The sequence below is a fragment of the Gouania willdenowi genome, chromosome 17 (assembly GCF_900634775.1).
Source record: "Gouania willdenowi chromosome 17, fGouWil2.1, whole genome shotgun sequence".
Classification (NCBI taxonomy): Eukaryota; Metazoa; Chordata; class Actinopteri; order Blenniiformes; family Gobiesocidae; genus Gouania; species Gouania willdenowi.
The window spans coordinates 3,005,313-3,021,584 of NC_041060.1; the positions used below are offsets into that span (position 1 = coordinate 3,005,313).

Genomic DNA, 16,272 nt, shown 5'->3' on the forward strand with positions numbered 1-16,272 from the left:
GGGCGCTTGGCGGGGGTACACCCTGGACAGGGCGCCAGTCCATCACAGGGCAACACAGACACAGACAACCATTCACTCTCTCATTCACTCCTATGGGCAATTTAGAGACTCCAATCAACCTTACAGTCATGTTTTTGGATTGTGGGAGGAAGCCGGAGTACCCGGAGGAAACCCACGCAGCACGGGGAGAACATGCAAACTCCACACAGAAAAGACCCAAGTCCACCCCAGGGCTTGAACCCAGGACCTTCTTGCTGTGAGGCGGACGTGCTTACCGCGTTTTTTTATTTAAATGTTTTTGGGATTTTTTTTTTCGGTATTTGGGCCATGTAATGGGTAGTACATTTGTGTCTTTATTATTCAATCAAAAAATAAAACATTTCAAACAAAGAAAAAAAAAACTTTCTTTGAAAATGTTTTTTTTTTTTGATTGAAATGTTGATTGAATAATAGACACAAATGTATTACCCATAATATGGTAAAAAAAAAGATTAATAAAAAAAACTATGAAAAAATGTATTTTCAAAGAAAAGTTTTTTTTGTGGGGGAAAATATTTTTTCTTTGAAATGTTTTAGTTTTTGATTAAATAATGACGCAAATGTACCACCCATAATATGGCCCAAATACAAAGATGATTTTAATTTAAAAAAAAACCCTAAACGTTTTTAATCAGAGAAACGCAAAAAAATATTTGAGACCCAAATAATTGCATTTAAACACTTTTCTAAGATTAATTTTTATTTTTACACACACACACACACACACACACACACAGACCTTTCTGTCTTTATAGTATAGATAGATCTCACATTTAAATTTTACATTTGCATTTTACGTTGTCATATTTTTACAAGAAAAAAGACAACAAATTTCACAAATATTGCAGTCAATCTTGTCAAAAGTAACATTAGAAAATTCACAAATTTTTAAACGTGGTTTGTTGCTAAAAGTAGCAGTTTATTTTAGGATGGTCCATATTCCAATGGTTTCTTCCATAGCTGCAGAGCTGCTCACTGTGACCCATGTTTTAGTGGTGTCTGCTTGGAGCCAATCAAAAGCTGTTTTTCATCTTCTGCCATCGCTTCTTCACAGTTTTGATGAGTCGCTGAAAGAAGTTTTTCTTTTTGGGACGATGGTCTTCCTTGTCCATCAGCGCAGTGTAAAGGAGGTTTATCATCTTCCTGTTTTCCTCCTGTGTTTCCATGAAGCCTTCCCAGTCTTTCTGCCACCGGCTCTGCTGGTCCTTTGAGGTTTGTTGGACCTGGACCAGAGACACTTTGAGGACATCAATGTCCTTTTTCTGCTGGTCCAGGACAGAATAAGTCTCATGTTGGTGACTCAGAAATGTGCTCTTCCACTGGCTCTGCTGGTCCAGCTCTTGGATCCGAAGCGCCCTTTGGGTCTGTGGGCTCTTTTGGTCTGCTGGTACCTGGATCAGTGAAGAACTGAGCTGTATGAGCTCCTGGGTGGAGGTTCCATCTTCTCCGGGAAGCTCCACATGGTCCTCAAAGTTTGAGGTGGAGGTTTCAGGTTCTCCGGGAAGGTTCACATGTTCCTCAAAGTGTTCGGTGGAGGTTTCAGGTTCTCCGGGAAGGTTCACATGGTCCTCAAAGTGTTTGGTGGAGGTTTCAAGTTCTTTAGGAAGCTCCACATGGTCCTCAAAGTTTGAGGTGGAGGTTTCAGCTTCTCCGGAAAGCTTCACATGGTCCTCAAAGTGTTCGGTGGAGGTTTCAGGTTCTTTAGGAAGCGCCACATGGTCCTCAAAGTTTGAGGTGGAGGTTTCAGCTTCTCCGGAAAGCTTCACATGGTCCTCAAAGTGTTCGGTGGAGGTTTCAGGTTCTTTAGGAAGCGCCACATGGTCCTCAAAGTTTGAGGTGGAGGTTTCAGGTTCTCCGGGAAGGTTCACATGTTCCTCAAAGTGTTCGGTGGAGGTTTCAGGTTCTCCGGGAAGGTTCACATGGTCCTCAAAGTGTTTGGTGGAGGTTTCAAGTTCTTTAGGAAGCTCCACATGGTCCTCAAAGTTTGAGGTGGAGGTTTCAGGTTCTCCGGGAAGGTTCACATGGTCCTCAAAGTGTTTGGTGGAGGTTTCAAGTTCTTTAGGAAGCTCCACATGGTCCTCAAAGTTTGAGGTGGAGGTTTCAGCTTCTCCGGAAAGCTTCACATGGTCCTCAAAGTGTTCGGTGGAGGTTTCAGGTTCTTTAGGAAGCTCCACATGGTCCTCAAAGTTTGAGGTGGAGGTTTCAGGTTCTCCGGGAAGGTTCACATGGTCCTCAAAGTGTTTGGTGGAGGTTTCAAGTTCTTTAGGAAGCTCCACATGGTCCTCAAAGTTTGAGGTGGAGGTTTCAGCTTCTCCGGAAAGCTTCACATGGTCCTCAAAGTGTTCGGTGGAGGTTTCAGGTTCTTTAGGAAGCGCCACATGGTCCTCAAAGTTTGAGGTGGAGGTTTCAGGTTCTCCGGGAAGGTTCACATGGTCCTCAAAGTGTTTGGTGGAGGTTTCAAGTTCTTTAGGAAGCTCCACATGGTCCTCAAAGTTTGAGGTGGAGGTTTCAGCTTCTCCGGAAAGCTTCACATGGTCCTCAAAGTGTTCGGTGGAGGTTTCAGGTTCTTTAGGAAGCTCCACATGGTCCTCAAAGTTTGAGGTGGAGGTTTCAGGTTCTCCGGGAAGGTTCACATGGTCCTCAAAGTGTTTGGTGGAGGTTTCAAGTTCTTTAGGAAGCTCCACATGGTCCTCAAAGTTTGAGGTGGAGGTTTCAGCTTCTCCGGGAAGCTTCACATGGTCCTCAAAGTGTTCGGTGGAGGTTTCAGGTTGTTTTGGAAGCTCCACATGGTCCTCAAGCTGTGAGGTGGAAGTTTCAGGTTCTCTGTGAATCCTCACCTGTTCTTCAGGCTTCTTCCCATCCACAGACTCAGTGGTGGCATCTTCCAGAGCTAGGAGGTGTGCAGCCCGATTTCTGGCTTGTTTCTGAGCTCTCCGCTCCTCCTTGTTTAGTTTTTTGTTTCCTGGACCAACCCCATTCGATTTTTTAACTTGTCCTCCATGACGACCAGGTGTTGGATCATGAAGGAACATGCTATTGACGATTTTAGGCTTCTGAGGAGGAGCCTTGGCTGGAGGTTTTGGAGGCATAGCCTCAGATGAATCGTTCTTAGGTCTCTGGTCCCTAGGATGGTAGCGATCTCTGTGTGCGTTCTTCTTATCCTTCATATCAGTTGTTCTGTGATGTTTTTCCAAATGAATCTTGTCTCGTCTGTAGCAACAGCTGTGTGTGTGAGATCCAATTCGAACTGAAGCCGAAACTTCAAAGCAACTGATTTTAACTAAAAGAATGTTTACACAGTCACCATAGCAACACGTTCCAGATTCCATTTCTGTTGTCCTGGTTACAATCAACACAACATCCTAAATGATGATTTGCTGCTGCTTTGTTAACAAATAATAAAATAATGAAATTAAAGAAATCTAAACAGGGCTAAAAAGGGCATTTTGTATGTTTTTTTACTGTAGTTTTTTGCCTTTCTGTTGTCTTTTGGGGTTTTCACACACAGTGAAATTAAGTTTAGTTTATTAAGTGGGAGGATAGCGCCTCTGTGAGGTTCAGAGTGGAACTGCAACCTGGCTTTTCTGTTTAAACTTTAGATTAATACCAGTGACATGCAGGAAGTTATTTTGTAAAGTTGAATTCTGCTAAAATGAAATAAATCTTCACTAATATGTAGTGTATTGTATTTTATTTTGAAAAATTATTATAGTGATCTTTCACTTACCAACTATTGTTTGCTTCTGAGCAGGAATTTTGCAAGTTTTTAATTTATTTTTTTCAACATGCAAAACCAACAATAACACCACTGTGTATGGAGGTAAATGTGTCTATTATTTAATCTAAAAAGTTGTTTCTATATATAAAAAACAAACTTACACACAACAATACACTGTGTGTGTGTGTGTGTGTGTGCGCGTGTGTGTGTGTGTAATAATGATAGTAGTTTCACTGCAGAAGGAAAGACTCAAAGAAGGTAAAAGTACATGTACATAAATAAACAAATAATAACAATGACAGGAGTTTGGAAGTTTAAATTTAGAAGGAAAAAATATAAATAACCTAATAAAAATGATTAAAAACAAACATAGAGAAGAAAAAAAGTAATAATTACAGTTTGGAAGATTAAGTTTAGAAGGAAGAACAGATAAATAACCTACTAAAAATAATTAGAAAACAAACATAGAAGGACAAAAGTACAAGTATTAATGACAGGTTTAGAAGGGAACAAAGATGAATAACAATAAAAATAATGAAAAATAAACAAAGAAGGAAAAATAATACACAAACAAGTAATATAATGACAATAGTTTAGAAGTTAGAAGAAAAATGGTAAGAAAATACATGTAGAATAAAATAAAGTAACATTTAAAGAATTCAGCTAATCTCAGCTTGTTACCCTGGTGCTCAAATCAATATGTTATTTTGATAATGTATTGATTTTGGTATAAAATATTTGATAAAATACAGAATACAGTTGTTTAGGGATTGTTTATTGTTTTAATTTGAAAACAAAGAATAATAAATAAAACATATAAAAAATGTGTTTTTATTTTTCAGAAATGTCAGGCGGACCCATTTAAACTCCAGGCGATTCCACATGGGGTCCCGACCCCAAGGTTGAAAACCCCTGGATTAGCGTAGTCGAGTTTGAGTGTCGGTGGTGAAAGTACCGGAGGAGAAACTCCTTCCTTTGACGTTACATATGTCGGTCGGTCTGCCCGCCTCTCTTCACTCGGCTCCACTCGGCTGTTGTCGGCTCCACTCGGCTGTTGTCGGCTCCACTCGGCTTCTGTCGGCGCGAAGCTCCGAAGTGAAGGTGGAAAAGGAAAGAAGCAAAAGTGTTTGACCGATAAAACCTCAGCGTTACTTTGTGGTTAAACTGGAGTTTGTCGTTTGTCGTTTGTAGTGGACACGGACTGGTGGCTGTTGGTTTCTCCACTAGTCTGAGGTCGTGGGCTGCAGTCACAGTGTTAGTGTGTGTGTGTGTGTGTAAACACACGTTAGTGTAGTGGTGAGTGACACTGGTCTCCTCCCAGTCAGCACAGATCCTGTTCAGCTGCAGTGGACACAACACACACCAGGTAAGACCCACACTGTCTGTTAGAGTGTGTACTAGTGTGTGTACCAGAGTGTGTGTACTAGTGTGTGTACTACTGTGTGTACTAGTGTGTGTACTAGTGTGTGTACTAGTGTGTGTACCAGTGTGTGTACCAGTGTGTGTACTAGTGTGTGTACTAGTGTGTGTACCAGTGTGTGTACCAGTGTGTGTACTAGTGTGTGTACCAGTGTGTGTACCAGTGTGTGTACAACACTCTAGTGTGTGTAGTAGTGTGTGTACAACACTCTAGTGTGTGTACTAGTGTGTGTACTAGTGTGTGTACTAGAGTGTGTCTTTACTGGGACCCACTCTGTTCTCTGACAGTCTCTTTCAGTCACTTTCTGTTTCTGTAACAACCATCTTCAACCTGCTCCGGTGTCAAACTAAAGGTCTGCGGCCCAAATCAGGCCCCTAAACTAGACATGGACAACTGGTGGCCTGCGCGGTCCGTATTTATTTTGTGTTCTTCCCCCCCCCCCCCCCCCCCCCTTTCCCACCCAAAGTAAATATCTCTATAAAAGCAAAGAAGTTCTGCGTGTGTGTGTTTGTTGAGCAAATTTCTCCCCGACGCGGTGTATGTTCAACCTGAAACTTTGTCAACACTTTGTCAGATTGCCATACATCTAACCTTCAAACACATACAAATTTGGCCATAATGGACAACGCTGAGCTCCCACATGAATACATACTTCTGACAGGCTCTGTACTAGTTAAGTAAACGTAAAAGTAAGTAGAAAAATAGACAAAGGATGACCCAGATTGGGTTAGGATTAAAACCAGGTATTTGACCAGATCAAGATACGCAATAGACGGAAGACTCTCTGGGTCGTCATTGATCCAAGACGAGGGAGCCGACTCGTATGGATATACACTACTAATAAACCGTAACTTTTTCAAATATCGCCCTTTCTAGGACCCTACGAAATCCACGTTAACAGAATCACAGAATAGACCAATTAAAACGAAATCCACTAATGAACGCGGAAATGGACAGAATGTGGATGAAACGCCGTCACTGTGAGGAAAATGATTTTTTTTATTGGGATATGTTGCCGGAGACCACTTATTATGGTGCACCGCCCTCCCCCCTCCCGTTTTGGCCGCTTCAAACACCACCTAAACCACCCGAAACACCGTCTAAACTGCCAAAAAACTATGCAAATTATCACTGACTCCTAAATCAGAGCCGACCAGTGCCTGCTTAACTTTAATGTGTCTGTGAAGCTCCGTCCGTTTCTCGTCAATCGCAGCGACGTTCCATGAAAACGTGAGTCAGTTTCACCTGTGATTAAACAACATCTCATCAGAGCTACAGAACATCTGTGGGAAAAGTTGCGTGTTGTTCATACTCGGAGTTTACGGGGGGCAGGGGGGGCATTGCCCCCCCAGTGATCGAAAGTTGTCATTTAAGTTTTCCTAAATTCATTCGAAAAAATAAAATTCTTAGTACAAAGTACATAATATACACAAATGTTAAGTGCCAAAAACACAGTGACTAGGAAACGATAAAAATGGGGATATAAACTTCAAAAGTTTACAAAGTAAAACCAAGTGAAAAATGTTTTAAAGGACTGCTGCAGCCGATGACATTTGACCCTCCTGCTTCCCGTAGCAGCTCAGAGCTTTGTTTGATTACAACATGGCAGACACCGCGGGTGATCTGTAGACTCATCAGTCTGTTGGTTGTAGTGATACACGGAGAACACAAAAGGATCTTTCCTGTATGTCTTTGCATCTATGAGGCATTAGGAGGAGCTTTTCTTTGGTTTCAGACATTTATCCATCGCAGTGTTTACCTCAGTGCCTCCAATATGGCCGCCCATCCAGGATACTGCCCAGAATGTGACGGAGGTGAAAACCCTCTATACATTTGTTTTCTCTTTTTTACAGAGAAAAATATGGTGGAAATGTGTGAAATTGTTCAAAAAACATGTCGGTGAGGCGATATGAAGTGAATTTCGTATTTCATTTTCATTGCATAACCCAATGTTTGCTAAAGGGGTCAATGGAAGGAAGCGGGGAGTCATAACTTTATACATTATACATACTGTACTTCATACACTCACACTGAAAACAAACCAGTCAGTGGTTTGTCAACTGGTAAAAGCTTGCATCACATGCACCAGTTAGATGATGGTGATAGTGAGATGGGAGTGCAGGCCCCTCACTGACATGTTTACATGGTCCTTCCTTCGGCTCATCAACACAGACGGGCCTTTGATGAGGGAGGGGCCACTCATTAGCACTCTGTACGTTCACTCTGCTTTCCTTTCTGCTGCTCACTGGATCAACCATTGAAAGACTCAGAGAAAGTTCTTTATTTATTATTGTTATTATTATTGGGGAAGAACAGTGTGTGTCGTTGTGTCACATGTTTAATCCCAGTTGAAACTATGCTGAACATCCACATGCTCAGCATAGTTTTATTGTCCTTGTCATTTTGTGTATTTATCTGTCAGTTTGTGTATTTTTGGATACATTTCTTGCATTATTTTATATTTCTCTCACACTCTGTGTACTTGTTTTTTTAATCGTCATTTAGTATTTTTAGAGTAATTTTTATGATTTTTTTTTTGCATTTTTGTCTTATTTTTTGTACATTTTTACTGTTTTATGTATTTTTGTATATTTCTCTCACACTTTGTGTGCACTTCTTTTTTTGTGTGTTTGTAGTACTTTTGTGATTTTTTTTCTTGTCATTTTGTGTTTTCGAGTTCTTTTTATATATTTTTGTAATTTTTTTGCATTTCTGTCTTTTGTAATTTTGTGTGATTTTTTTTTTTATTGTTATTTCGTGTTTTTAAAGTAATTTATTCTGTAAACTTTTCCTGTTTTGCATATTTTTTGCACACTTTCTGTGACCTTGTTTTTCAGTGTGTTTTTGGATTAATTTTGTTTTCATTTCTTGTTTTTAGGGTCATTTTTATATATTCTTATTATTTTTTTCTCATTTCGTATTTTTGTCTTTTTTAAAAAAATAATTTTATGTGTTTTTGGAGTTGTTTTTGTATTTATTTTTTTTGTCATTTTGTGCATTGTTGTATATTTTTCTCACTCTTTCTGTGTGCTTGTGTATTTTGTATGAATTACTTTTGTGGATTTTCTTTGTCATTCCTTGTTTTTAAAGTCATTTTTATATATTTTAGTTATGTTTTTCAATTTTGTCTTATATACAGTATATATATTTTGTAATTTTGTGTCATTTTTGTACATTTTTTGCACATGTTCTGTGTCCTTTTTGTGTTTTTTGATTAATTTTGTGATTTTTTTTCTTGTCCTGTTGTGTTTTTAAAATAATGTGTATATATATATATATATATATTTTTTTTTTTATTTCAGCATTTTTTACAATTTTTTTGGGTTTTTGAGTCACTTTTGTATATTTTTCTTCTGTGAGTTTTGTTTTTGGATTAATTTTTGTGATTTTTTTTTGTCGTTTATTGTGTTTTTGGAGTAATTTTTATACTCTTTATTGCTGTCGTTTTGTGTGTTTTTGCTGCCATTACCAACTAGAATGAGTTTAGACGTTGAGGTCGATTCCTTCTTTAATTTCATAGCTTCCTCTAAAAGCCTTTGGTGGCTCTGCCTGCCTGTGAGTGAGGTTCGCCAACATTGGTGGAAGGATTTACTGTGACGTGTGATGCATGTAAAGTAATTAGTAACAGAAGAGGGTGGTGGGGGTGTGTGGGTGTCACTGAGGATGGGACCAGTGTCCTGTTTAATGCAAGGCATAAAAAGGCTCTAAGACAGACTCCGTTTAGTGAAATAATGATTGATCTATTTTTAAAAAGTCTCTGCGTGTTAAACTTGTGGAACAAAGGGATGAATTGTTAGGATCATGTGGGATGTGGAAGTATTCGACTCCTTCAAACCAAAAGGCTGCTCCACTTGATCTGCTCTGAACAATTTCAGCCCATTTTTGCTTATTTTTACTCCTTTTATGCAACTACTCCAAACTATCCAAACTCTCCATATTTTCATTACTTTTTCTTGCCATATTTTTGCTCCTTTTAATGTATTTTTCTACATTACTCCCATTTCTGCCACTTCATCAAATTTCAATGTCTACTTTGCACATTTTTTCCCACTTTTAAACCCTTTCCACCACTTTTCCACCTAATGTCACCTATGTTGACTCAATATTGTCACTTTTGAACTCTTTTCACCATATTTCATGCTTATTTTTCACCAATTTAACCATATTCACAATTTGTCATGCCCATTATTTGCCAGTTTTAACTAATTGTTCCTACTTTTTGAACCTCCTCCCACCATTTCTGCCATTTTTAAGCCAGTATTGATACTGTGAACCTTTTTTTACCACTTGTGTAGTCTGTTTTTGCCGCTCTAATTTGCAACTTTTCAGCAACTTCTGTGGTTTTTAAAATCCCAATTCCCGGAATTATGCCACACATGCTTAATATGATTAATGGAGTTAACTTTTGTCATTGATTTCATATTTCTACACTGTGGAAATGCACCAAAACAAGCACACGCTGAAATCACGCAAGATTTTGAGCGAGATTTCACGTCCAGCTGCTTGCTACGATTAGACTTTAGTTTGTATTTCTCCATTGTATTTGTGCTGAATGCTGAATCTGTTTCCTAAAGTGGCAACACATTAGTCCATGTCGTATGAATTGACATTTCCGTCTCTTTGCCATCCGTTTACGTTCCAAAATTGCTTGTAAATGTGTGATATTGTCATAAATGATCTTTAGCATGTCGTATAGCTGTTAACATTTCATGTTCAGGCCATATTGCATCATAATATGTCAGATTCTGTGCGGAAATGGACATTTACCGCGGAAAATGTACGTTTACAGTAGAAAAATTTCGTGTAAATGCATGATTTTGACCAAAAACATTGAATATTGCTGTCTGCTTGATTTTGTTTAATAAATAAATAAAATAATCAAAAAGAAATAGTAATGGGGGTGTCCCCATTTGATATTGATATCAGATATCGACTGATTTGTGTAACTGCGGCCTCTCCTAAACCCCTGAATGTGTCTTGAACATTGGTTCTTTAAGATTTATAATCTACTAATTCAGAACAATGAGCGGAATTTAGTTAAACTACAACTTTTATGTGATTACTTCAATAGTAAGTAAATACAGTACAATGTAGCTAATTAGTTAAGTGTGATAAAATGGCTTCTACAGCAAAAAATAATTCTGTTTCAATGAATTACAAGAAAACATAGTATTTTATTATGTGATAATACTGTTAGGTTGTGGTGAATTTGTCCTAAAAATTAAGTAGGAACATTTCACGATTATTTTTAAATTAATTGTTCAATCTTTCCATGTAAACTCTGTGTTTGTGTGCTGTGTGTGTGTCTGTGTGTGTCTTATACTGAATTGTGCGTTGTCATAGATCACAAGGCATCTGGCCGGCAGCATCTGGTTTGCTGGAATTCAACCGCGCCCAAAACCTCATGCACTAGTAAAGAGGAGTGGTTCTGTTTAGACGCACGTTCACACCTTTCTGTTGCATTTTTCACAGCATAGGGGGCGTTGTGTGCGAGCGAGTAAAATGTTTAAATTCATAAATATTTGAGGGCCAAAATTAGTGAAGTAAAGCTAAAGCTGTTTCCTTTTAGGGGTGTGCCATCGAAGAGACCTGGGTTTGATTTTGATTCAGGGTGCTACGATTCCATGAATTAACGATTATTACAATATTAACGATTATCACACATTTTTTATGCATCTTTTTTTCTTTTCCTCATTTTGTGGCTATTTCATACTTTTAAACAAGGTATATGTGTAGGAATCCATTCGTTAAAGTAATTCAATCAAAGCAACTTTAAAAACATATAAAACCTACAATATCAGCTTTCATAACACTTGTCCTCAAGAGTTAAAATGCATAAAATAAACCCAAAATAAAAAGTAAATGAGGCTCTGTCATTCAACAATTTCAAGTTTTAACCCAGGTTTAAACAAAAGAGCAACAGCTACTTCACAGTAGCTTAAATGTTCTGATTAAGAAATCAGATAACTACATATTCTATAACATATAACATTACAATAAAAATAATAAACCCTTCCCTTAGCATCTCAGCATAGTGTGAATATTTTTAAATAGTAGTAGACAAAAAGGGGGCGGGCTCACATCGCGCTATGCTAACCCACAAGGACGGAACGCGGAAAAATATAAAATAAATACATTTTTTTTTTTTTTTTAACTTGAATTAGCTAAAGGGCTGCAGAGGTCCTCAGGTAAAGACGGAGTGTCCGATCCAATCGCCTGTATTAAATAAGGTGCGGCTGATGAATGTGTTTCTGGGTTATTCAGATTAAAAAGTTAAAACAACCCGTGCACACCTGGAAGTCCCGTTTGTGTGCAACAATTACTACGACGGTACCAATTTTTAAAAAAAGGAAAAAACGACATAGAATCCCCCTACTTTGCTTAAAACTGAACGTAGGGGGAGAAAAATGACAACGTCAGGGGCCCCAACGCTCAACAGCGCTGACGAGAACCCTGGTATTGTGTCTCGTTCTACTGGTCGAATAACGGTCAACTCTAATATAATAAGGCAACACGTGTTTTAACATTACTAACATTAACCTCACATGTACACATTATTATTTGCCACGCTGGAGTAGTTGTCGTGGCAACGGTGTCACATAGGTAGGAAAGGTTTCTCAGCCGAACCTCATTTCCTCTCATTTTTGTAAATGTGTGTAATATTGTTTGATTGTTATTCAGCGTCACGCTCATTGTCCTCCACGTCTCTTTTTTATTCGTCCCACTGGATGTGAGCAGAAGCTTTATTTTGAGCTCTGAGTATCACATGAATAACGTTATTAAAGCACATGTGGAAAGAAAGAAAGAGAAGTGCCAGGGTTTGATTTAAAGGGAGGATTTAGCAGGATCTACTTTTCTGTTTGTAGAGGTACAGTTGTTGTAGTGAGATAATAAGTCTACATTGTGTCTTATTTTTGTAGTTTTCATTCATTCCTTCATTGATTCATCTTCTTAACGTTAATTTGGGGTTTTATTTTAGGGAAATCACATTCTGAAATGAAAAAAAAAAAAACAATCTGAACTGTTTTGTTCTTTTTCTTCTTAATTTAAAATCATGACCAAGTATGACACGGAAATGCCTCACATGAAATGTTTTATTACAATATCACATAAGGTCATACAGTGGTATGCAAAAGTTTGGGCACCCTTGTAAATGTTCATGATTTTCCTTAATAAATAATTGGTTGTTTGGATAACAAATTCCAGTTAAATTTATCATATAGGAAACAAACACAGTGATATTTGAGAAGTGAAATAAAGTTTATTCGATTTACAGAAAGTGTGCTAGAATTATTTAAACAGAATTAGGCATGTGCATAAGTTTAGGCACCCTTGCATCTTATTGATTTTAATACTCTTAGCACTAATTATTGGAACTCAAAATTGTTTTGGTAACCTCAGTGATCCTTGATCTCCATACACAGGTGAATCCAATCATGAGTCAGGGTATTTAAGTAGAAAAATTCTAGGTGTTTCCTCTTTGCATCTTCTCTGATTAGTGGCAACATGGGAGCCTCAAAACACCTCTCAAATGACCTGAAAACAAAGATAATTCAACATCATGGTTTAGGGGAGGGATACAAAAAGCTATCCCAGCGATTTAAGCTTTCAGTTTCAAATGTGAGGAACATTGTGAGGAATTGGAAGACCACAGGCACAGTTCTAGTTAAGGCCCGAAGTGGAAGACCAAGAAAGATCTCCGAAAGGCAGCGGCGCAGGATGGTGAGAACAGTCAACCCGCAGACCAGCTCCAAAGACCTACAACATCAGCTTGCTGCAGATGGTGTCACTGTGCATCGTTCCACTATTCAGCGCACTTTACACAAGGAGATGCTGTATGGAAGAGTAATGCGGAAAAAGCCTTTTCTCTGCACACGCCACAAACGGGGTCGCTTGAGGTATGCTAAAGCACATTTGGACAAGCCAGCTTCATTTTGGAACAAGGTGCTGTGGACTGATGAAACTAAAATAGAGTTATTTGGGCATAACCAGGGGCGTTATGCATGGCGGAAAAAGAACACAGCATTCCAAGAAAAGCACTTGCTACCTACAGTAAAGTTTGGTGGTGGTTCCATCATGCTGTGGGGCTGTGTGTCCAGTGCAGGCACTGGGAATCTTGTTAAAGTTGAGGGGCGCATGGATTCCTCTCAATATCAGCAGATTCTGGAGAACAATGTCCAGGAATCAGTGACAAAGTTGAAGTTGCGCCGGGGCTGGATCTTTCAACAAGACAATGATCCTAAACACTGCTCAAAATCTACTAAGGCATTCATGCAGAGGAACAAGTACAACATCTTGGAATGGCCGTCTCAGTCCCCAGACCTGAATATTATTGAAAATGTATGGTGTGCTTTAAAACGGGCGGTCCATGCTCGGAAACCATCAAACCTGACTGAACTAGAGATGATCTGCAGAGAAGAATGGTCCAAAATACCTCCCACCAGAATCCAGACCCTAAGATCAAGGATCACTGAGGTTACCAAAACAATTTTGAGTTCCAATAATTAGTGCTAAGAGTATTAAAATCAATAAGATGCAAGGGTGCCTAAACTTATGCACATGCCTAATTCTGTTTAAATAATTCTAGCACACTTTCTGTAAATCGAATACACTTTATTTCACTTCTCAAATATCACTGTGTTTGTCTCCTATATGATAAATTTAACTGGAATTTGTTATCCAAACAACCAATTATTTATTAAGGAAAATCATGAACATTTACAAGGGTGCCCAAACTTTTGCATATCACTGTACCTGCCAAGTATCCCTTATGGCTGGGAAACTCCCGTATTTTACCCCTCTTTCCCGCCATCTTCCCGTATTAGTATTTTCCTGTAAATATCGCGTATTTTAATGTAATAATAATTAAAAGATGCCTTGCTGAACTGAACGGCGTCACTAGCCTCGTGAGAACTACCACCTGAAATGGACTGAGAGACTTATCGCCAGATTAGTGCCGACAGCGGCAACAAACCCGGAAGTCAGAAGAGAAATGAATGAATGAAGACGTTTCGGCGAAAAAAACCAAGAACTTGTGTAAATACGTTGTAAAATGTGACAGAGTTTATCTTCCTAAAGAGCATCAGGATGTGACAGTTACACAATCTGTTAGATTAATAACTGAGATTTTAACGTCTCCCACTGGGGAAGGAAACACGTAAGTCACCATGAAAAATCAGCCAATTACAAGCTCCACAGCTGTACACTCCTTTTAAAAAGTGTTAAAGAATGTAAAGTCTGTAATAAATGTGTCTATAATAAGTCATTAGTGAATACCAGAGAACCACATGAGTCAGCATGAGAAATTATAATCAAATATATAACGAAAATAAAATGTTCATGTCTAACTTAACGACAAGCAACGTGAAATTAACAGTAAATATGCAAAGTGTTGACTTGTATATAAACTGTAAGTATATTAAATAAACACATGTGCTTCATAAACACATTTATGTTTTTATTTAGACTGTTTTATAATTTAGGAATTAGGGCTGAGTGATATATCGAGATTCAAGATGTATCGAGTTTTCTATTTTGGCGATATAGAAAACTATAATATTTCATATATATATATAAATATATGTGTATATATTATAGCTTATTATGTATCAAAATACTAGTTTTAGGAGTCGCTGCTTTTACTTCTCAGAACAACATGTAAAGCTCAGTTAGATGATTAATGAGTGTCACATATTGATCAGCTGTTTGTTAATAAATGAGCCTGTGTAGCATTTTGCATCAGTAAATTTAACCCAGAATGGTTTTTCTGCTCAGACTTTATTTGATAATATTATCAAGATTTATATCATATTTCACCATTTTGAGAAAATATATTGAGATATGAGTTTTGGGTCACATCACCAGCCCTAGTAGGAATGTTCACAGCATTTCAGTGTTAATAAAGGTCGACCTACCAGATTCTAATCACATCATTGTATTTAGTAAGTGGTTGACAAGTGGCTATTTTAGATTTCTCATAAACCTATCTAAAATATAAGAGATACTGGGGCTTAGTTGAGTGGGTGGGACGGATCGTAGTGGGCGCCAGAAAATTTCCCTTATTTTCAAATCCAAAACTTGACAGGTACGCATAAGGAGGCGTCAAAATAAAAATTCTGGTCCGAAACTGAAAATGAGAAAACCGAAACACAGAAAATAAATTATTATGTTAATTATTAGTACAATTGCATTTATGGGTATAAATGTGCACTAAGACATTATACCAACACCATGCTAGTTTGATTTTTAATTGACTTTTAAAATATTGTTTGTTCGTCTGTTAGGTGGATCAATAAACTGATTATGGATCAGTTTAAAAAATAGACTCTTATTTCACATCATTGGTGAAAATTCAAAACTTCATATCTCGGTTCGTACGTGACCGATCTTTATGAAATTTGACTCGGTTACGTCGAGTGTCTCCCTCAATTATCGTCACGAGTTTTATCCTGATCAGATCCTGATTGTTCATTTCTTTGAGATTTGTTTAGGAAATGGGTGTGTCTCTACATTTTGATCTACTGTATGGTTAATAGCAGGAGTTTGACGATATCTCGATACGGCGATATATTGCAATTTTTTTTCGCACGATCGATTATCGATTTGCTCGCGCTGAGTATCGTTTTTTATTTTATTTTATTTTTTTAAAATCTTTTCTGCTTTTTCACTAAAATGTGCAGGTACGTCTTCACAGAAATGTTGTCACTGTTTGTTGAAGGAACCAATATATTGTTTAATAATGGTGTCACTGGTGAGAAAGACCCTATTTATTGTTTACATAAAGCACTATTGGAGATACGTATTCATTTACATTGGTATGTTGACACTTATTTACAGAAATGTTGCACTAAAATAGTGTCACTGTTCATAGGACACTTTTTCAATTTATTGTCTTTCAGACATATAAAATAAAAATGTAATTTTTTCACTTAATCTTTTTTTTTTGTGTTGTGTCATAAATTATCATAGATTGATTTCTGACCAATATATTGATAATCACAGTATCGTCATATTGTGAGATAATCGTTATCGTGAGCTTTGTATCGCTTATCGTATCGTGATGTACCCAGAGGTTCCCAACCCTAGTTATTAATGG

The 16,272-nt window shown here is 37.9% G+C and overlaps 2 protein-coding genes across 4 annotated transcripts in view; one reads left to right on the forward strand and one right to left on the reverse strand.

Moving 5' to 3' along the window:
- Window positions 1-1,052: 1,052 nt before the first annotated feature.
- Window positions 1,053-3,206, reverse strand: LOC114479546 (involucrin-like). The gene has a single exon (XM_028473281.1). It carries the CDS (start codon window positions 3,204-3,206, stop codon window positions 1,053-1,055), a length of 2,154 nt encoding a protein of 717 aa, XP_028329082.1.
- Window positions 3,207-4,783: 1,577 nt separating this feature from the next.
- The window catches only part of gng12a (guanine nucleotide binding protein (G protein), gamma 12a), a 61,942-nt gene continuing 50,453 nt past the window's right edge, over window positions 4,784-16,272 (forward strand). The window contains exons 1-2 of one of the 3 annotated variants that reach the window (XM_028472686.1): window positions 4,784-4,858; window positions 4,949-5,123. The gene's annotated coding sequence lies outside the window, so the exon portion shown is untranslated. Of the gene's footprint in view, window positions 5,124-16,272 lie in introns of all 3 variants that reach the window. The other 2 variants (XM_028472688.1, XM_028472687.1) reach the window with 2 other exon arrangements.